General features: G+C 36.1%; 1 protein-coding gene across 1 annotated transcript in view; it reads left to right on the top strand.

Annotated features, from left to right (window-relative positions):
- NLK (nemo like kinase) overlaps positions 1–23,121 on the top strand; it is a 114,374-nt gene that overhangs the window by 70,071 nt on the left and 21,182 nt on the right. The window contains exons 4-6 of the mRNA XM_075059542.1: positions 18,265–18,371; positions 20,300–20,385; positions 21,316–21,528. Coding sequence (XP_074915643.1) covers positions 18,265–18,371; positions 20,300–20,385; positions 21,316–21,528 — 406 coding nt within the window. The remainder of the gene's footprint in view (positions 1–18,264; positions 18,372–20,299; positions 20,386–21,315; positions 21,529–23,121) is intronic.

The following is a 23,121-nucleotide window of genomic DNA, read 5'->3' as shown; positions in this document are numbered from 1 at the left end:
TTAAACAGTTCTTAATAGGGAAATAAACCAGATAATCAGTGTACTCTGGAATTATTTGGTTATAGACATATTTCCAGTGGAAAGTAATTCATCAGACTCCTTTCCATGACTGATATTTAAAGTAAACTGCAAAACTTTACAAACATTTTAAAATGTTTTAAGAACCCAAATAAGTTAGCAGAATATTTTTTGCAGACTTAAAAGAAAAGGTATTTTAAGGAGCAGATAAGTTAGGGAATGTAAAAGTTATTTTTATTAAGATACTTGGTTAATGTTTCATACTGAAGAATATATAGAAAGGGTATATACTCAGTGAGCTTTTTAATGCAGGAATGCGTTAGTCTCTAAAACCTAAGTTCCATAAAAAGGTAAAAGGACAATCTAAATAATTTACTTAACTCACCTTTCAGTTTCTTATAGTATATCACCATAACAAACATCAACATAAGACCTGTAAATAAAGTAATAGAACTTCATTAAACGATGCAAATAAATTTGTCTTTAATGGATTGTCAACGTCCAAGTTCAGTATTCTGTGTGTGTCCTGAAAACAGGTCCTGTTTTAGATCGTTTTATTGTTTTCAGTTGTGGTAAGGGAAATGTAAGTTAGAATTTGTCAAGTAAATGAACTGCTTAATAAATACATTTTTTTAGAAAGTTATTCTCTGTGTAACATACATTATGTATATGTCAATTTATAAATACCATACCTGTATTAGATAGGATTAAAGCACAATAGAATAGTTTGTAATATTATAACATGCAAACTATAGTAATGACGTCTTTAAGTTTAATCAAAAGTTTATCCGAACCAAGAGTTCAGAATGAATGTCTGCTCACCTATGTACCCTCTTATTAAAATATTTTAAATCTATAGAACCAAAAAGCAGGTTACAGCTATATTACCACAATTTTAATGACTAAAAATGCTGAGGAGAAATCTGAAACATTTCTGGGTTTTGTTCCCTTTTTAATTCTCTATTTTCTAGTGGAATCCTTTGGTTGTGTAATAAATATATCTTAGCTGAAATGGTGCTAACTTTTAGATACAGTTAAGTCCTTGTAGTTGTGGGAGAAACACCATTTTACTGTTTGGCTTTTTTTCAACAACTGTAAACTTACAGGCTTACTAACTGAAGCTTGTTATATAAGAAACAAAGTTCATAGTGATGGAAGATAGAGGAATCCAAGATCAACCCCAGAGCTGTTTTATTTTAAATGGAATAATAAGACAATTAACGTGGGCAAACGACATGAAATCAACTGTTAAAATTGTGGTCTTAAACCAATTAAGTGAAAGACTGAGAGTTACTGAAAAGCCGCTTAGGGTAAAAACACAGATTCTATTTAAATTACATGCTAGTGGGGAATATACTCAGATTTTTTTTTGTGTATGTGATATAACCCTATCAGATTTTCTGATAAATTAAAACTACAAGCGGCTAGTTTTGTGTGCCAGGAATTTAAATATAGTTTTAGAGGGGTTAACTTTCTTCTTAGTTCCTAATATCCTCAGAAGTTTGAAAATAATATCAGATTTGTCTGTTTGGCATACAGACGTCCTCACCCTCTGCTTGCTTTTCATAGTGCACAATCCAGTATTTCTCTAATTTTGATTATTCTGTTACTTTCTTATTTGCCAAAATCATAATTGAAGAGGTCATCAATTTTTTGGAATAAGCTTTATTTGTTAACTTTTAGCTTCCTCCTCCCCAGCAGAAAAATATTACAGAGGCCTGCATTAAGTGCTGTATTTCAAATATTCCCCAGTGAACAGAATATTTTATAGATATATGGGGGAGAGGGGAGTGTGCACACACACATGTATGTATGTTTGGGTTTTTGTGTGTATATATTGTAAAATTAAGAATCTGGAGGATATTCTTTCTTGCATACAGGCCTCCATATTTTGATAGTAGGCCTTCAGCCTTCTCTGCTGCATTTTGAGGCGAGGACAAACTTATGGGCACTCACTGAAGAGCCAGCCTATTTCTCTGTCTCTTGAGCTGTGGAGATTTCCTCTTCAGAGGACAGTCTTTAAAAATAAATAATTCTGTTTCACTTGAACTCTGGAATGTATTGGATCAACTTGAAGTTGTTAATTGTTCAAAAAAATAAAATTGGAAGAATAAAGATGACTTTTTTTTCTTGTGAAAAATGTTTCCAATTTTTGGACCAACTGTCTATCCGCTCAAAATTTTGAAATTCTCCATATTTTTCAACAAGCTCTAATATTGGCTGCTAAAAAAATATTTTACATAAAGTGAAGTTTACTGAAAATTTCAGTAGCTCTTCCATCTTGTAGGATCAGACTGCTTTGCTGAGGTGGAACAAATGGTAGGGGAATGCAAAGGAGGGGGAAAGTGCCAGGTTGTTGCACCTTGTTCTCCAGGCGCACCTTGTTCTCCAGGTGCAAGATGGAAGGAAAATGCTGCCAACAGATGGGCTCCACCTCAGGGGGATAGTCTGTCATAGAAAAGTGCATGTACAGCTCCCTGCACCCAACTGTGTGCCTGTCTCTTGTGCAAAGCAGGAATCTGGTGCCAAACTGTCTTCAGTTAGGCCAAATGTTATAATAGTCAAAGTTCCCAGCCCAACTGTAGGACTCATCTCAGCTTGTGCATCCGATTGTTGGCTACCTGGGTTTGGCCCTTATATTGGAATAGAGTTCTTTTCTGCTAGAATAGATAACTCATAAGGTGCATCTTAAATGCTAAATGGAATTTTTAGGCTGATTTTCCAGATTATGTATCTTTTTGGTAGGAAAATATTTAGATAAATGTCTCCCTAAGGCATCTGAAGAAGAAAGAGAATCTCTATACTGTTAATATACAGTATGTGCCTGTAGGGTACATGTAGTTTTAGCTGAGGAAAAAGTCAGTCTGATGGAAATAATAACAAATTGTATCTTCTTGCTTTTGTGTTTTCACACCATTGAATCTAATTTGTCAACCAGTAGTGGCATAGTATTCGATACTGTCTGTGAAAAGGCTTAATTTGCTTTTTTTCCTCATCATGCGCTAACTATAGCTCTTAATTATTTAAGGGTTTGAGACTGGGTATTGCGTAAAGATGACACCATGTTATGAATTGAAATACTGTATGTTTGCTTTATTAAAACTACATCTGTGGGTTCATTCAGCACCTGATTCGTGAAATAGCAAGTTCAGCAAGTGTGGCAGAAGGCTGGTAGGAAGAAGAATCTGGGTTCCATTTCTGCCTCTGTCACCATTTTGGAATGTGCTCTTAGGCAAGTTGGTTGTGGTAATATGTTGTAAGGATTCCTCATATCCATCACAGCAATTCTCATTGAATTGCTATAAATTACAGATTTATAGCAGATACAAGATTATAGTCGTTATTCATTTCAAAATTATAGTAGGAGGAAATCTAAGCGAAAATTGCAGCAGTTATTTTTCTGATTAATTTAAATATTTGCAAAAAATTACCAAAAGATGATTGTTCCTTAAATGTTGCAAGCCAAATACGTTTATTTTCCCATCAGCATTGCTATGACATGCGACCAAACACCAAGCAATAACTTCATGTTATAGTATCTGTTAAGTTAGTTGTCAGTTTCCTTGTTCAGTCTGGTTTATTTTATCAGAGTTCTTTTGGTTTGACCATTGCTTTATGTTTCACTCTGATTCTTGAGGCAGGGAGGGAGAAATGGAAAAAACAGGTTATTTTTATTAGACTGGAAAAATCATTTGTCGTTAAAAACCTATGTTGTACACCTATCTTGCAAAGTTACCATTGCAATGTATATTTTTCTCTGTGTCTGGAATTAGAGGTGAGGTCAGTCTTGGAATTGGTGCTTAGAAATTGCTTACCCAAAATATTGAATGTTTCATTAGACTAGTCTGGATTGATATGAGTTTTTTCTGTATACTTATTGTATGTTGATGTGTTACTTCCCCAAACACCTTTCAGGGCTAAGAAAACTGCAAGCTAATTTGTAGCTTCATAATAAACTGCTGATTTTAAAGCATTTGTGCAGTTGGGTCAGAATATACAAATAAAAGCTTTGTAAGTAATGATTTGATAACACATACTTGTATAAAGCAAGGAATTGTTGTTTATTTGGCTGAGTCAAGCATAAAAATCTTTACAGGATTTATTTGTGGGTTAAGAGTACCCAATTCATCAAACAGGATTGACTATTTCCACAGGATTTTCCATATAATTACAACGTGGAATGCAGTACTTTTCCTCTGTGTAACTCTCAAGGTTGTGTAATTCATTAAATATTTCTCAGCTTGCATAAGTGGCCAGATCCTACATCTCAAGGTGGCATAAAACTAAATGGTCACTCAAGCATTTCCGTCATGTTATCGAGAATATAAAGTGCTACCTTCAGTTAGAAAGTGGTGTGTTGTGGGCTGGAATGGGGCTGTGAAAACAGGCTTTTCACTTAGAGAATCTGAGTAGAATAGCAATTGTTAATTACAGAAACAGAAAAGGCTGTGGTTCAAGAATGAACTAATACATTCTAGTAAAAGTTAGCTTTCTTAGGATAATAGAAACAATAAAAAACTAACATTTTCAACTTGCAGAACCTTAAGAAAGTGTTGCTTATAGTACTGAAAATTGGTAAGGCTAATCAGATTCAAACTTGGTCATGTAAGAATGACCTATATTAAACTTGTAATGCCTGTGGTGGTTTTACACCTTCGTCTTGTATGCAAGATTTGGGGATAATTTTTATTTGAACTTTTTTGCAAAGAGACTCCCAAATTTTGGATAGGCTAGTCGTGGGGGCAGGGGAAGAGAGAGAGAAGATAAATAGATTGCTTGAAGTAGTCAGATTATTGTTTTAAGGACCTTCTGTAGCATTTAAAGTTTTACATAATTTTGGTTTATTTACAGCATGTATTGTATTTTATTTTATATTTATACAAAAATTAGAACTATCTTTGCATCTTATTGGTAATACTGTGACTACAAGGGTCATTTTGCAGTATGTGTAACATGTCTAAATTGTGTTAACTCAGCTATTGTGCAGAAATCTTAAACTGAACAGTATAACCTCTTCTCTTTAGTTTTAATGCCTTTCCTGGTTGAAACTGTGGAGTTGGTGGTAATTTCATGCTATGTCTTAAAAAAACAACAAAAAAAACAAAACAAAAAAAAGACTGCGTTGAGCTGGGTGGTACTTCTCAAACGTTTGTACTGGTGACCCCTTTCACATAGCAAGCCTCTGAGTTCAACCCCCACCCCCATATATATTAAAAACACTTTTAAATATATTTATATAAACACTATTACAAATGCTGGAGGCAAAGTGGGTTTGGGGTGGAGGCTGACAGCTCACAACCCACCCCCCTATGTAATAACCTCGTAACCTTCTCAGGGGTCCCGACTTCCCATTTGAGAACCCCTGAGGTAGGCTGAGCCCTTCTGAGCAGATAGGGTTGGATCATGCTCCAGTTGCCTGAGAGGTTGCTCGAGTGACCATCTTTCAGAAGGAGCCGAAAGCTTTTCCTTGGGTAGCATTTTCAGGCTGTTCTGGCCTGTGTTGTTAAGCATTTAACTTTCATCTTTTTATTATAAACAAAAGCAAATGTTAAAGATTTAAACCAAATGCAGAAGAGTTGAAAGGAAACTCCTGTGATTTGGCTTGTTCAAGCATTTCTTGCCATCATACTGCAGCCCTTTGTTAGCTTTCTGTCCAGTTTTTATTTATACCACTTCATTGTGAATTATAAACTGACTAAAGACAGAAATTACACCATCAAATCCTGCTGGGCAACTCGAGGGCAGTCCATGATATTGAAATAGCCATTCTAAACTTCCAGCAATATGATGGCTGCAAACCATTTCCAGAAGTTTTAAAAAGAAGGGTGTATGTGTAGATACACATATATATGCACACAAATAAAATACTTTTGTTGGGGAAATGATTGTATTTCCTATATGTTTTTGTGTATAAAAACCCCTAAATTTCTACACAAAATAACATCCATGAGTATTCAGAACTAGGTGTACCGATATTTTTCTGCAATGATATCCTGCATACATGGTAGCGCTAAAGTTGAAATTGATTATTTCAGTATCCCACACTTGCTCATTATACATTCTGCTTATCCTACAGGAAGCTTTATTGTATTTAGTTTCAACCTCTAACTGAGCTCTTTGGAATTTTGTGGCATATCACTAGGCTTTTGGAAGGTTGTTTTTACTGGTTATAGTTATTTTTCTATTTTTGACCAATTTAACAATTTTTTTGACCAGCTGAAAATTCAGTTTTTTATATTTAAATAGTTTATTTCCCAAGCAAAGATTATTTTGTTTTGTATAATACCCTATATTGATTGCTGAAGAAAAATATGAACACATTTCAAGGTCAGTGATTCTCACCGAAGCGCATGCAGATTTTCCGTTTCTTACCAAGTTACTGGTTGCAAAGATTGGATATACTTTGCGGCTGGCTCTTTCATATGAACGATAGATAATACTAACATCAGTGTGCATAGCTATTTCTTTCATGTGGACAGCAGTGTCTGAGACAAATAATCTTCATAAATTGGATTTCAGTAATCTGCACTAGTTAAATGCCCTCATTTTATTATGCGTCATATGACTTATAAATCAGATCTAGGTTAAAGATTGCTTCCTCTGTGGGAATATTTAAATTGGGTGATCATAATCTTTTATATAGATGTTTTTGAACAATTCTATATGTAAAAGAACAGAGGCATTCATTTTTTCATAAATGAAACTGATTTTAAGGATAGTGTATTTTGACAGTGTTTTATAAAACTCTACATAGGAGTTTTGATTTTAGTTTTTTGACGTTTGGATTGTATTGTTCATATGAAACTATTTTGTCTAGTGGTCTGATTGCTCCTTTCCAGGCAAATGATTGTCCTACAGAGGCGACAAGTGGCATACTTGGTTAAAATCTGTTACAATCAATGCACCAGTTCATATTTGCTTTTTAAAATCACAAATTTTAATGGGTTTGTTATAATTTTTAGATTTAGTGCACATAAAAGTAGTATTTTGAATTTTTTTATTCAAGTAGATTCTGTTAATTCATTATTTTTGGGTGCTTAGGAAGTTTATTATTTTAACCCGTTTGTTCTGGGAGTCAACTTCCTGACACAAACCATTGCAACAATTGAACACTGAGGACACTCACCATAGAGGTATTGAAGTGAAATTAATGTATGAGAGCTTCATTGTATATGTTGATTGTTTTTTCCTTGTTTCTGTTTCTACTAATGGTAAGTGAACTTGAAGTTGTCCATTTAAGTTTTAACAGTTTATTTTTTAAGAAAATAGCTCTAGAAGTTATTGTCATTACTGTTCATACAATGTCCAGTTCAGGGAAACAGTAATTAAATTTTTATGGAACTTGAATTTTTTTAAGAAGTGTCTGACCTTGTAAAAAATTAACAAATAATGACAGGGACTGCCAACTCTCTTTCCTTAAATCACCACACATTTTCCAGATGGTAACTTCTTTGCTTATTGCCAGTCCAACCTGAATTTGATACTCAGATTTCGTTCAAGAGGTTGGTTGGGCATTCGTTTAGTGACTTGTTATAGTGATTTTCCACTTAAGATTTCACATTGGCAGGCCCATAGTAAACATCTGGAATGTCATTAAAAAATTCCATCTGCTGGTAAGGAGGAGCCATACCCAAGTATTTGGGTTTGCTAGTAGACACAAGGGGAAAAAACTAACAGGTACATTATTTCCCTTATGTATTGCATATAATGAAAATTAGGGTAAAAAATCTCTTCACAAAATGTAGATCCTGGTTCCTTATCCTGTGGAACTTTTGAAGGTTCAGCATTCCACCTTTTAAAATGTAAGACTTCACAATACATATGTTCCAATCCCTTCACCTCCCCAAAAGAAGTCTGCCAGCAAAACTAAGGAAAACCAGACTTGGCATTCTTGATATGTCTAAAGTTTAAAAAAGGAAAAAAGCAGAATCATCATCCCCTCTACTTTAACATGCACCTTTAAACCTCTGTACATCTCTTTGTAAATGGAAACATTCCAATCTTTTTTTTTTAAAGCTGTTGGTAGGTCAATAGAGGAGAATTCTAGTCCTAATAACCCATTTTTAGTTGCACTCTGTTTAATATGGAATGTTGTTTTAATGTCAGTATATGAATTTCCTTTGAGGTTTTGTAGAACTAATTGCTTCACTGTTGCCAAGTACAGTAACAGCACACATTGCAAATGTGTACCTGTGCTGCTGAATGTGAAGTTTAATGGGCAGATGCCATTGAATGTTATGTTAAATGCGTTCCATTTGCCAAGGAAACTTCTAAGATGCGGAACCTAGAAGCTTCCCTGGGAAAGGGAGATGTCAGTGAAAACAATCTGGATGAATCTTTTATTTCCTTGGTGAATAAGCAAAATCGCAAGCTCATCTGGTGAGTGAATTTAAGGCCTGAAAAAAGACTGGATTGCTCCTCTAAAGGAATGAATAGAAGGTCAGGCTGTGGGTTTAACTACAGAGCTGTTGGCCGGGGGCGGGGGAGTGCCTTACAATTCTGAAAACCAAGGATTTGTCTAGTCTGCTCAGAACTAAGTATAACACAATAATTAAATGAATTATAATTCACAACTTCCCTTATTTTAGTGCATATGTATTAATGCTTATTTCAGATTGAGTGTCCTATTTTGATATAGCTATTAAAAACTTAAGTGATATGTGTTGATTTAGCTATTTTGATTCCAATTAAACAAGTAGTGTCATAAAGTTAGAAGTAGGAAGACTGAGAGGAACCCTAGTTCAGGAGTGCAGTTAAGTACACACTAATTTTATGTAATTTGGACTTGACGTATATAGTTTAGTGTTCATTTTAGAAAACTCTCATTCTTTCATGTCTGATTCAAATCTTTTCTACTTTTATATGTAACTCATTTATTAACGATCTATCTCTAGCTTGTGGAGGATGCTTTATTTAATATAATAGTAATAAAATATTATGGATGAGAGTAGTCTAATGTGACTGCTTGTGAAGCATGTACTTCGTATCTAAAGAAACTTCTAGGGACGTGGCCCTTTGTCCCATGTAAATGTAAATCCTTAGACTAAAGGTAGTTTGGCAGCAATGAAAACTTCTCCTCTCTTAAGAGGTCTGCCAAATAGATGGGATAATCTTGATGTTCCTCTCATTACACAGAATCTAGTGAGGTTTAATTTTTATAACACATCATTCTAATTTTTGTATATTCTAAGTTACCTAAATTTGTAACAAGCAAGTTTTTGCATTTTAAAATCTGTGATGAACATGCAGTATATCTTACCTGTTTGTTAATATAGTTGTCCTGGTCTAAGCTACTGAGGAGTCAGATATAAAGACATCCTTAGGTAACGGTTGAGGCATTTGCTAGTCTCTATATTTTTATAGAGAAGATAGTACCAAAAATAGCTTCCTAACATTACTCAGTTTATTTCCATGTTGTAGCATCTATATGTGGATAGAAATTTGAACTGTGCTTTTGTTTTTGCTGCAAGTACCACTCAAGCTCTTACCTGTGAGAAATTGTACATGGGCTTCTGTGATAAGTTACGTGTGTGGCTTGCACACCTCTCCAAGCTATTGACTGGGGAACTTAGCATTTTTGCCATGATCAGCGGGTGCTCTTTGCAATCCTAAGCAGAAGCTTTTTACAGACTTCATCATATTGCTCTACTTTACACATACCTAACCTCCAACAGAACACTAAGGCTCGTATGTAAGCAGTAACAGTTTACACAGGTGTAGAAGCTATGTTTGATTGTTCAACGTTAATCCATTTCTGAGCTGGAGTTGATGGCATATCCCCATAACCGTAGGTATGGAAAAGGTATACAAAAAAACGTCGTGCAGAAATCCAGCTGCTGTTACCAAGCTTAGATATGTATTGTGGTGGTATGATATGCCTAAACTCATAGCCAACTGTTACGGTGACATAGATACCCATTTATAAAATGTTTGTCTGTTTAAAATGTGCACAGGTGCCAGTCAATTAGCTGGTTAAAGCAGTCTAAATATGAACTTTTTTACAAGTATTCATGACCGTTAATTTTAGTGGATGTTATTGCATTGACAAATAACTTAATTTTGTTTCACTTTTTTATGTTTAAAAAACTTTGCTGAAAGTGCCATAACATTTATAGAAATAAAATCAAAATAAGAATATATGTAAAGATAATGTAAATAACAAACCTGGGAATCTAGCAATAAAATACTCAATCCTCGTGGAAAATATGGAGCAAGAATCTATCCTCTACAATAAATACCAGATAGTTGAATGAAATATTTAGTCATAAGATTCCAAATGTTGAACAATCCATCTAGACAACATAACAGCTCAGATTATAAGTCAAGAAGATGGAGATCAATGTCTTACTAAGAAGTTGTATACCTTCTGTATAGTACTGAAGGGTTATTGGAACATCTGAATTAATAGTACAGCACTTTTCTAGTATCAATCCAGAATATTGCTTTTTAATCTTCTGTAGTGAATTCTGCAACTGGAGAAAGACAGATGTTCTCCTTCTTCACCAATAATTATTACAGGCTTCTCTAGTCACTCTTTCTCTGAAGATTTTCCTGATTAAAGCTTATACCAGAAGCAGCTGAAGATTAACAATATTGTCACTTTTTGTCAATCACGTGTCAACCTGAATTGATGCACTGCAGGAAGAGATGTGCAGCAGACTTTCCCATTCTGTCTTAAGAGCTCTCTGACAGTGTTTCATGAGACATGGACAAATGCATCATTTAAAAATTATTCAAGCTCCCAGTGAGAAGGATGACTGGTCACACTATCAGAGTGCCTATTAGAGTACACTGACCTCTCATTCATTCACAAGACCTTTTCAAAATGTTATACAGTACTCTTTTATTCTTTGAATTTCTGTCTTCTCCTTCCCTCATTGTTACTCATCCTTCTTTCTTCCCCCTCTTTTATAGACATTCTGCTTGCACCTGTTGAAAATGTGATATTTCCAAACCAATAAACTAAAGTCCGCCTTCCCCCACCCTCTGTATTTTCTGAGTAGTCTGCCTTTTCCCTCCTTTGTATTTTTTGAAGGGCCTTTGCTATGGACTGAAAATCCGTTTTATGCGTCAGGAAAACTGAAATACCTTTGTTCCAAATGCGGGAATACCAGTTGGATAATGTCACGTGGAACTGAACATATGAATCCTAGAACCTCCTGTCTGTGTGCACAAACGCACCACACTGACAAAGGAGTTATCGTTTGAGGCCAGATAAAAGTATACATTCATAGCCAGGAGTCTAACCCTGAATGATAAACCAAAGTGGTGTGGGTTTTTTTGCCCAGTCTGATCAATTATACAGTCATTTACTAATTAGTAAAGTATCTAAGTTTATATAGCTGAACCAACAGTAACAGTAAATATACCTTTTTATCTATGACCACACTGAAGTTGGCGTTTGAAGTATCGTGACAGAATTTCAAATGGGTGCAGCTTTTAAAATATATGTTCTCAGACACGTGAGTTGAAAACAATTTCCATTTTCAGACTTCTGTCATCGTATTAGTTATATGGGCATAAGGGAAGCATGTTTTAATGATCTGACATAAACTCAGAAGGGACAGTAATCAAATTCTGCAGTAAGATGCAAGAAAGAGGCATTTTGTATTGCTTCTTGCATTGTGATTAAGCGCTAAGATTTCTGAGACATGGACATTATAAAATTTTTGTCAGCCTCCCATGGAAGTTGTTTCCACTGACCAGGCATCTTGTTGATCAGTGATATCAGTTCACACCTGCATGAATGTTACAGCATGAATGTCACTGACACCACTGAAAATGGCTAAGTGAAGGGTTCATACAACAGCATGCGCTGGCTAATGGCACATCGTTTTTCAAAAATAAAAATAGGTTAACAGAACAAAATTGTATCTTTTCTATGTAATTTTCATTTTATAGAAACAATCTACTTATTGGGATTTTATTTTACTGTAGCCAAATACTGATTTTGTGAGGTTTTTCCTTAGTATTGTCTGAATATGAAACTGCTTCTGTCTAGAAGATGTGCCTAAAGTTAGGGAGATTCGTATACATGCTGAAAAATATCAAATAAAACAGCTTCAACGTTTTTCTTTGCTTTAACTTATTAATGACATGAACATTAGTGATAGTAACCCCTGACAGTTTTTACAAAATGGTGATTCCTTAGTAGCCACCTTGGAGCCACCTAAAATTTCCTGAAAGTGTTAAAAATATATATGCTTTAAAATAAGAGACAGTTTTGTGATAAGTTAAATAATACTTGCCACTTATATAGTCCCTTTGGTCTCAGGATCTGAGTACTTTACAAATTAGCTTCATTATACCCCTGTGAGGTGGATGACGATATATCCATTTTACCCATTAATCCAAAGTACTCTTAATTGCCCACACAAGCCATTCATACAGAACCCAGGAGTCCTATTTCCATCACCCAAATAAGTACTAAACACAGATTTTTCTTTCTTTAACCTTGAAGTTTATTTTTTAATGTGCATAATATTGGATCATTATTCCTGTTGCAGATTATACATTGAGTATAGTTTTATTTAGTCAATTGTTTCATCAAGTACTTATTTGACCATAAGGCCCTGCCCCGACATGCGCACACACGCACAAGGTCCACTCTTATTGCGTCATTTATCATTAATCACTTCTTTGACTTAAATCGTGACTACAAGATTGACTTTGTTGTTGAGCAAATACAAATTACATAATATAGAAAATCTTAAAATGTTAGCTTTATGTAGAAATACTTGACAATATTTTGTCACTTTCTCAATATCATATGTTCTCTATTCCAAATGTCTGCAGGTATTTATTTTTTTAAAAAACCAGTAGTAACTTGTGTATCAGTAGGTCATCCATAAAAATACTTCTCCCTTTAATTTGTACTGCTCCTTATATTGCTTCCTCTTTTATGCATGGCTGCATTTAATAGTTGTACTGAAGCCTTACATCCATACTGTGCTGTATCAAAGCTGTAAACTGCAACACGTACATAGTAATACGAGCACTTGAAGAATTTCCCATTTAAACATCAAATTAATTTAATCTTGAGTCCAAATAATTATATAATTGAGAGGATTTAGAAAATCTTAAAATAGGTGGTGTAATTTACTGCAGTACCACAGGCCATGTTCTGTTATCTCATCCTTTCCCATATCTTCAGGGAATGAATCTTCACTCATTATACCACTAGTTTAAATAGGAGATTTTCAAGCTAGTGGTTTTTACAGAGCATCAGAGAGCCCTGATTTTACTCTTGCCAACCAGAAGAACAGAGCCTACAACACCCCTTACGTAATAGATGGTGATTCCACTGCCAGTTAATAATTAACATGGGTTGAGAGGAAATGCCAGCATATTTTTAACTGTAAATGAGGATATATAGAAATAAGTTTCATGAGATTTTATTCCATTAATTCTTATACTATTCTTAACCAGGCCAGCCTTTTCTTACTTTGATATTAATATGAAACAAGCATATTACAGGAGAATTATGATGAATGGGTTATTGCATTTGGGAAGTGGCAAGAAGAAACAGATACGGCACCAAAGATTGAGCTAGTATGATCCTAATGTGATAAAGTGGCTGAGTGAGAGAATTCCTGTCTCTGTTTCAAAGGGCATCCTGAAATGTAAAAATTATAAGAACTTCTCTGGTTGGAAAATAAACTGTTGAAACCTTTTCCCATGATAACATAGCAGCTGAACACATCTTTCACCATTTACTTCTTCAGGACCTTGCTAATTCATATTCTGCTAATCCACATACCCCATAACTTGGCCAAAACATGGTGGTCTCATCCCAACCTAAATGTGAGATTTCTGAGACTTCTTTTCTTGTCAATATACTATAGGTAAGGCTGCAAGTTGGTCACGGGGGTCACAGAAGTCATGGATTCCGTGATTTTCCATGACTTCAGGTGCGGTTGACCTGGGGGTTGCCTGAGCAACTCGTGTGGCTTGCCCAGGGGCTGCCCCAGCCACTGTCTCTCCCCTCTAACTCTCTAACAGTAGTTTGAGAGGGGGGGCTCAGGGTAGGGAGTTGAGGCACAGCAGGAGGCGAGCACTCTGGGCGGTGCTTACCTCAGGGGGACTCCCCAGAAGCAATGACATCCCTGATTTCTAAAGGAGATGCACAGCCAGAGGGCTCTGCGTGCTGCCTTTACCTGCAGGCATCGCCCCTGCAGCTCCCATTGGCCACAGTTCCCGGCAAAGAGGAGTTGCGAAGCCAGTGCTCAGGGAGGAAACAGGCTGTGCCTCCGCTTAGGAGCTAAGGGATGTTGCTGCTTCCAGGGAGGCATGGAGCTGAGTAGGGAGCCTGCCAGCCCTGCCAAACCCCCCACATCAGCACCAGCGCAGGTCCCAGGCCATGTGCCACTGCTCGCACCCGCAGTGCCACCTGGGCCGCCTCTCCATCTCAAGCACCTGCAACACCCCTAGGCCACCACCCTCCCCCAGATTTAGTCAGAAGTATATAGTACAAGTCATGGACAGGTCATGGGCTGTGAATTTTTGTTTACTGCCTGTAACCTGTCCATGACTTTTACTAAAAATACCTGTGACTAAAACATGGCCTTCACTATAGGACATGAGTTATGTTTATACATTATTGAAATTAAGTTAATACATTCAAGGAACAAAGTACACTTTCATGCAAGATTGTTGGTTTTTGTTTGCTTACTTGTCAATTTGCAAAATTTACTAATTTCAGTGGGTCTCCGAGTAGGTGTGAATTAGTGAGGATCTATTGTGCTCCGCATTTTCCTTTATAATTGTCTGAAGCGAACTGGTACACTTTGTAGTTCTAATTTTATACGGCTACTTAACTAATTACAGCTGTCAGTAGCAATTTTCAGCTGGTTGTAATGTTCAGTTTAGCTGTGTAATATAGCTCCAATGACCTCCTGCTGGCCAGCAGATACTATAGATCAATTTAAATAGGAAAAATGCAAATGTCAGTTAAAATATTTTATTGAAATCCCATAGCTTTAGACACAGCCTGTTTATTTTAGCTAAATATTAACAGGCCTAAGCAAAGACATTGACCTGGTTGGACACCAGCTGTTTAAGAGGCTGCCACATTTGCAAAAGACAGATACACTGAGCAAGTCCTGCTTTCACTCTTGTTTAGAGATCCTCATTAAATTATACAGACACAATAATCAGATAGCTGCTATTCAAGTTAATGGCACCTCTGAGCCCCTGTCAAGAGAGCTTTATTTAATGCGCAACAGACCTGGAGTGGTGCAGGTGCCATTTCAGGCCCTCATTTAATTTAAGCGGCTTTAGTTGGCATGGCAACTAGTTGAGACATCTGGGAGACATTATGCTAGGGATTGAGATTTAGGAGGATTTGTGGTATAGCAAAACAGAAATCTTATAATAAAGTGCACAGTATTGCTTTGGGGTTTTTGAATATTTTATTGGAAACTGTAGAATTTCAGGATAAGTTGCAGCCAGCAGTTAAAATGAAATGTAAAAAAGCTGGCATAACTGTTAAAAGGAGGCCTTTGCAAAGTGGAAACTGCTTTATTAAACTAAAAATTATTGTATTGCAATGTTGCTGAACTTCTCTTTGGGTTACATTTATGAGAGAAGTTCTAGGGAAGATTTTGTTAGAAAATTATGTGATGTGTCGTTAATTTATTAAATATAAGTTGGTAGGTTTTAGTACTGTGCCCGTTAAAAAAAATTGAATGCATTTTTAGATTATGTCTAAAACCTGGTTAGATAGAGGACCTAAAAAATTTGATACTCAGAAGGAATGAAGTGAGTGGCAATTTATATGAAACAGACAGGATTGGTGGGGTAAGCAATCATTTGGCTTGGGAAGAAAGGATCTTACTGGGTCATCGTACATGAGGTTTAAACTGTGCTGATTCACTAACCAAGGAGTGGTAAGAAGAAGGGGTGGAACTTCCTGACAAGGCTCGTCTGTTTATCAATTTACTGGCTTAGATATTTTACTGAACTCTATCTCGCAGTTAGTTTGCTGTCATTTGCAGAATTATTTAGCAGAGGATTTAGCCTAGCTGTAAATATTGAGATAGTGGATGCATAGACGATCTAGTGGTTTTACAGGTTAAAGGTGGGATTTTTAAAAAGCACTCAACTCAGCATTGACTTAATGCTGTTCCCACTGAAATCATTGGTAAAACTGTTGACTTCAGTAGCTGCAGAGTTAAGGTCAAGACATTTGAAAATACCACTGAAAGGTGCAGAGTTTACAGAATTGCCATGGCTGGTGCACAGCAGATAGGAATGCTACTGGATTATGTCTCATTCATAAGGATTTTTATTTCCAAAAGTCAAAGTGTCAAATGTGAAAGATAAATTTTCTCTTCTGGATTAGTCCATACATTTTGTTATCCTGCTTCTGGCAGTGGCCTGATGCTTCAGAAGAAGGCAGGAAAAACAATATGCCCCTCACAACTGTGCAGTGCTGAATTCTGGTGAGTGGAAGTTGAGCTGTTCCTGTCCCTTGCAGATCATCAGCTTATACCTCGAAGCACAGGAGAGCTGATTGCAATTCTCTTAGCTTGAATTGCAAATGAGACAGTGTGACTCACTGAAGAAGACACTGGACTGGACTTGAGAGACGTATGCTTTATTTCTGGCTCTGCAGCTGACCTGATGTGTGGCCTTGGCAAGGCACTTCCTCTCTGTGCCCTCCTAACCTTTTTTGGCTACTTGGATTGTATAATCTTTGGGCCAAAGAGTATCTCTTAAATGTGTGTTTGTACTATGCCCACCACTACTGTCTAACCACAGCTGGGGCTCTTGGCATTATTATAATGTAAATAATAATAGTGTATTCAGAATAAGGCTACAATATTTGACTGATCATCTGCAACAGTGAGTACATTAAGTTACTTGTATATTAGTACAGCAAATCCCAGAATTTCCCTTTTCATTTTGAATGCGGCTGTCCCCTGAAAAGCAGCTGGGTGAACATAGTATGTTTCTTTAGTCTATTATCAAACTTGCTCAGTTTATACATCAAAATAAGATTTTTCTGAACCGTCACCATTAGAAATTCAACCTGTTACTTGAAAATCAAGACATACTGGCTCTACTTCAGACTGTCCGTCATTGCAGACGCTCATCAACAATAAAGAATGCAAATCAGTTCTTAGCTGGCAATTTTGTTATTGCAGGAGGCAGAATAAAATACAATTTGCTTTTCAGCAGCTATGTATGCTCTTTGCTGCTGACATGAGCAAAAATGTGTCAGTAAAGTAAGCAGATATGTCTGATGTGGTGAGCAGCTATCCTCAGCACCCAAGGTACCCTTTTTGGGTTTTTTAAGAGTTACTTTTTTGTCCATAACCCCCAAGTTCAGGAAACTGACAACTTCATCAATTTCCTGACAGTAGTGTTTCTGTGGTACCTCTGCTGTATTTTTCCATTTGTGAAAGATAGTATTTTGCAATTTCTGAGCAGACATGTCCCCCTTCTTAATTTACATCTCTACATTGATGTCAGCAAGAATAACAGCACTTGGAATGTTGGGCTACTGTCGTAAATCACCAGCAGGCTCCTACACCTGTTGCTTTGTGTGTGTGTGCCAGCACACCAATTGGTGGCTTTTGCCTTTTCTTCCACATAGAGGTGCTATTTTTTAAAATTAGAACTTGAAAGAGATTTACAACCAGTGATTTTGTGTGTGTGTGTATGGAAGGAGATTTGGAGATTGTGGAAGTAAAATATTGATACTACAGGTAGAGCTGGCACAATGCATTGTACAAACTTCCTGTAAGAGCAGAGCACTACTGACGTACAATACCCCTGCTTGGACTGTATTTTTCAACTGTATTGATCTCTATCAACTGGCCTGGTTATGTGACGTGGATAAATTTCTACTAAGGATTAAGATGAGGCCACCAGAATTGCATGTAATTTATTATTTAATAAGAATTTTGAGCTCAAAATTACAGGCTTTAAAATACTATTATATTAATACTGGGCATCTTATCCTTCATGAACCATATTTTGGCTTTCAGATAGTTTTGTAATGTATATACATAAGTATAAATGTGGCTTTGTTCAGTAATTAAGTTTTCTCTTGTAACTAAACTGTCAAGTAATTCTTGTGGAAGTCTGGAGATTTGACCTCTATTATATCAGTCAAGAAGCTTTATTCTTTTGTTCTACAGCTTTGAGCTATAAGACTTTAAATTCTTATGAGCTAGAGTAACTGTTTCAAATGGATTATATGCTGCACTTTCTGTACTTTCCTTAACTAATAACTCGAAGATATGTTGTCACCGAATTGATGCAGAGTGACCTCCATAAGATTATCGTCTCTCCTCAACCACTCAGCTCGGATCATGTCAAAGTTTTTCTTTACCAGATTTTAAGAGGTAACTTCTGTTTAAAATTGATGAAACAATATTGAAGTGGTGTATTCTTATTTGGTAATTTTCTCTTCGTAGTTTCTGAGCTTTTACTCCCAAGACTTGCCTCACTAATGTGTAGAACAAGCTATATTTAATAAATTGTTTTGTTACTTAATGTTGTCTTTGAAAGAATAGAAAATGTGTACAAGAAGCTCTTGGGCCTTGCTGCTTTTTTAGCATACTCTACGTATAAAGGTGGCAATCCTTGTGTTTTAACCTGAATGATTTTTCTAATGGTTACTGAAAAGATGAAGCACAATACTGATTTTTTTAAACAATGGATCTTGTCAAGTAAAGTGGCCTTTTGAATTAGAGTGCAGAGAAGACACCTGCGGCCATCCTATCTGGTGAATACATTTTAGCCAGAACTAAATATGATGCTATATTGTAAAACAATGTAACTGAAATGGTTGTAGAAATGGCCTAGAAAATTAGCTCAATACAAATAATCTTATGATACTGGTTATAAATTTAGATCTTTCAGTGGATTCGGAAATTACTGATTCAGGTTAATGAGTTGGACTTCTGACTTGTAATCAGTTCTAAACTACCTCACTTTCCATGTGTTTTTTGTTTTCCCCACCCGCAATGAAAATCAGGTGAAAATAAACAGAAGCCATTTTTTCTTGATAAAAATAGTTATTGGGTTATATTCAGCAATGTCAGAACAAGGAGGTATAAAGCACATCCAAAGGCGGTACTGTCCCCCAGCCAAGCCTGTTAAACCAGAGGAAAGGTTTATCTGTCTGAAGGACAAATTGTGTTTGTGCCTGTCGTGAGTTGGCTTTAGAGTAAGTGGTAGTGCACATCAACTTTAATTTCCATCAAGATGACAATGTAATGCTGCCAATTGGAGCCTCTTCAGAGAGCTCTGTGAATAATTTTTGATTCTATCTGCCCTGGTCACTTGACCTTTGACCTCAGCACTACCCATTTTGTCCCATATCCCTAAGTGAGGATCTGGTCACCTTTCTATTGACAGTTTTTGTCCGCTACATTTCCGATACCTAGTGGACTTCACACTGACATCATTCCTTTCATGGACACTTACTCCATGATGAGCTTTAGTGAGGTGCTTCCTGAATTATTTGTTTTGTTAAAATGGACCAGAGTTGCAACCACGGAGACTATAAAAGCACAGGGGAAGCAGCTGCGAGGGGGATAACTCATGGGAATAGTTTGCTCTCTCCCCTCCCAACCTGATGAAAGTTGAAAGGTCTCTAGTGGCAGTGACCAGATGCTCTGGGTTGCTTTGTTTTGTTTTGAAATTTTTTTTGTAGTAATAAAGTTAGCCCTGAATAAAGGGCCTTGGGCTAAACTGTAGTTTGGGACTTTATTTTACATTCCACGGTGGTGTATCTGCCCACCAGTTTACAAGGTAATAAACAGAAAATCATCACAGCAACTATGAGCTCTAAAATAATTATACTGAACCAAAATGTGTGTTGTATATTGTACTGCCTCACACTACTTCCTCTTGAACACTCCTCTTAAAAGCTTCTAGTTATACTTCAATTGCATATTAGTGCTTCAGAAATTATGTAATTGAAATACATATTTATTTATAAGAACTGCTTATAATATAATCATAATTTTATACAGTAATATGGGTACTTTTATAGGAAAACAGAGGAAGAAAGTATGTTAAAAAGTACGTCTACTTAAATAATTTGCTCTCTATGACCTGGATCCTGCAAAGACTTATTTATATGTTTAACTTCATTCTTGTGTAGTAAAGTAGTGAGTTAAAGTCAGTGGGACTACTAGCAGTGTGTAAAGTTAAGCAGATGCATAAGTCTTTGCAAGTTCAGGATTTATGATGCCTTTCAGGAAAATATGTCCTCAGTCATAGATTATAATAGAGAATATATTTACTTTGTTTAATATTTCAGGTCTGAAATATCTACATTCAGCTGGGATTTTACATCGAGACATTAAACCAGGGAACCTACTTGTGAACAGCAACTGCGTTCTGAAGGTGATATCTACATTTATTTAAAATTTATACAGTTCATTATATATCAGGGGTCATGGTCAAAAAGATTTGTCGGTTAATAAAATCTTTCCCCATTTAAGTGTTTTCATAAGTAAAAGCAGCCCACACCTCCCCCCAAAAAGAACAAGAGTAAAGCTATATGGACAGAAAAATTTTTCCATTGATTTCAGGGGGAACTGTTGTGTGCTTAGCGGTTTTGAAAAGCCTGTAATATGTTGCTACAGCACTGTCAGTAACACATTGCCACCATGAAGGTGGCAGTGAATGCTGGAGATTTCTCCTTTAATTTATTTTTATACTTTTAAGGATAAGGAAGTGTGCCCTACTGTAATTAAACCAGCTTTCTTTGTTTTTAATTTAATTAGGCCCTTATTTTGAAAATCTTGGCTGGCTACTTTTTCCTTTACCCTAATAAAAAGAAACTAAAAAAAATGAAGAATAGCCACACTCTGTAGTGACAGGAAAGGCCAAATCTCACTGCTGACATCTTTAAGGAGCTCTATCAAAAAAGGAAACGTGTATTGGAATGAATCATTTTGAGCCCAGGAAGTTGTCAGTGATCTTTTAAGAGCAAAATGCTGGATTGAGTTTTTAATATTAAACTTAACAGCATAATGCCAGCTGAAAAATATATTGTCACTTCAAGAAAATCTAAATAATTATTTTAGATATTTTAGGTATTTAAATATTTATGCAACTAAATAACATAATAGGCCCCCCCAAAATAAACACTTTATTTAAAAAAAAAAAGAGAAGTAAAGCTTGTTTAGGCAGTTTTGCAATATGCAGAGTTTTAAAAACAATTAATGCTAGTTTGGGATTTTATACGTTGTTACTAAAGACATATCTGTGTGAAATGCACTAAGTATTTTGGTAATTTTTTTTTTTAATTTATTTACCTTTTCAATTTAGATTTGTGATTTTGGATTGGCCAGGGTGGAAGAATTAGATGAATCTCGTCACATGACTCAGGAAGTTGTCACTCAGTATTATCGGGCTCCGGAAATCCTGATGGGCAGCCGTCACTACAGCAATGCGATTGATATTTGGTCTGTGGGCTGTATCTTTGCAGAACTACTTGGTCGAAGAATATTGTTTCAGGCCCAAAGTCCCATTCAGCAGGTATAACTAAACTTCACTGTAAAAGTCTTCACTACAGTGTCCTGCAGACTTCCTTGAAATCATCACATTTGAACCTCAACCGGCTTTTGTATCACCTGCTTTACACAAAGGCAAAAATTTCCAATTTAGTCTGTGTCGAAATAAGGTGAACATGATCTAACCGAGACCAACAGATTTTAACATTTAGCAACAAGAAAAAAACTATTGGGTTTCAGTTGATACTTACATACTGATACTGTGTACACAGTGCTGCATTTCAACTTAATTGCCAAATTTATTTTTTCTAAATTAGTATGATGAATGGGCAGATTGCTTCAGGATTGTTTTAGCAAAATTCAGAATACATGAATTTAAACAATATTTTGATCTGTTATACAAGTCAAGATTTTAAAATGAATTTAAACAGTAGATCAGAATACTCCCCGAACACTGAAACCTTCAGATTGTTAAACATAAGATTTTTAAACAAATAAACAAACAAAGCCTTATAAGCCTTTTGGTGTTCCTCAGCCTTGTTCTGGAAGAAGCAATTCTCAAGATGAGGGTGATAGTCTCAGATGCAACACATCAACAAGGGTTTCATCTGTAGTGGAGACCATCAACTTATTTAAAATCGGCCTCTGAAATGCCAGTGTACCTATGGATGTTATAGAAATGCAACCCACTGACTTAAAGATGAAAGTCTGACAGTTGTGTCCCCTGAGCTGTTAAATATGGTTAAGGGGAGAAAGTTATAGTTAAATGTTAACGATATGGGGAAAACTACAGACGTGGGCCAGACCCTCAGTTGATGTAAACTGGCATTGCTCCATTGAAGCTGATAATTACATCAGTTTACACCAGTTAAGGATCTGATCAGTTAATTCCACAGTGGTATTGCTGGTTTCATATTTACACTTATGTTTGGGTAATTTACAATATATACTTTCCCAGTTTCAAAAAGAAGACGACCCTAACGCATGAGCTATCTCATTTCCCCGATCTGGTTATGTTTATAGGTATTTGTTTTACTACTTCAGTACCTATACTTAAAGATCATTTGTTGTTGGGGGGGGGGGGGGGGCAGGGCGCTAGACATATACTCAATACCAAGCAAAAGTGTTGTGTGTGCAAAGAGGCACCTTTATAGATTAGGATCTCTGCTGGAGAGTAGGAAATGATCTCATCTTTGCAGGGGACTGGCAGCTTTAACAGCAACAAAGTTTTGGTGGTGTGTAAGCAATAATCACACTTCCCTATTTGAGTAGCAGCTGTTTTAGTCTGTATCCGCAAAAAGAACAAGAGTACTTGTGGCACCTTAGAGACTAACAAATTTATTTCAGCATGAGCTTTCGTGAGCTAGAGCTCACTTTTTCGGATGAATTATTTGCATATTAATTTGAGTTCGGCAGTCTCAGAGAATGCAAATTAGATACAATTAACTCAGGCTTAAACAGAGACTGGGAATGGTTGGGTCATTACACTAATTGAATCTATTTCCCTATGTTAAGTTCTCCTCATACCTTCTATGGGTCATCTTAATTATCACTTCAAAAGGTTGTTGTTTTTTTTCTCCTTCTGATGAGAGCTCATCTCAATTGATTAGACTCTTCCTGT

Source organism: Chelonoidis abingdonii, chromosome 20 (assembly GCF_003597395.2).
Source record: "Chelonoidis abingdonii isolate Lonesome George chromosome 20, CheloAbing_2.0, whole genome shotgun sequence".
Classification (NCBI taxonomy): domain Eukaryota; kingdom Metazoa; phylum Chordata; order Testudines; family Testudinidae; genus Chelonoidis; species Chelonoidis abingdonii.
The sequence above is the reverse complement of the archived record's forward strand: the minus strand, read 5'-3'. Positions and strand labels throughout refer to the sequence as shown.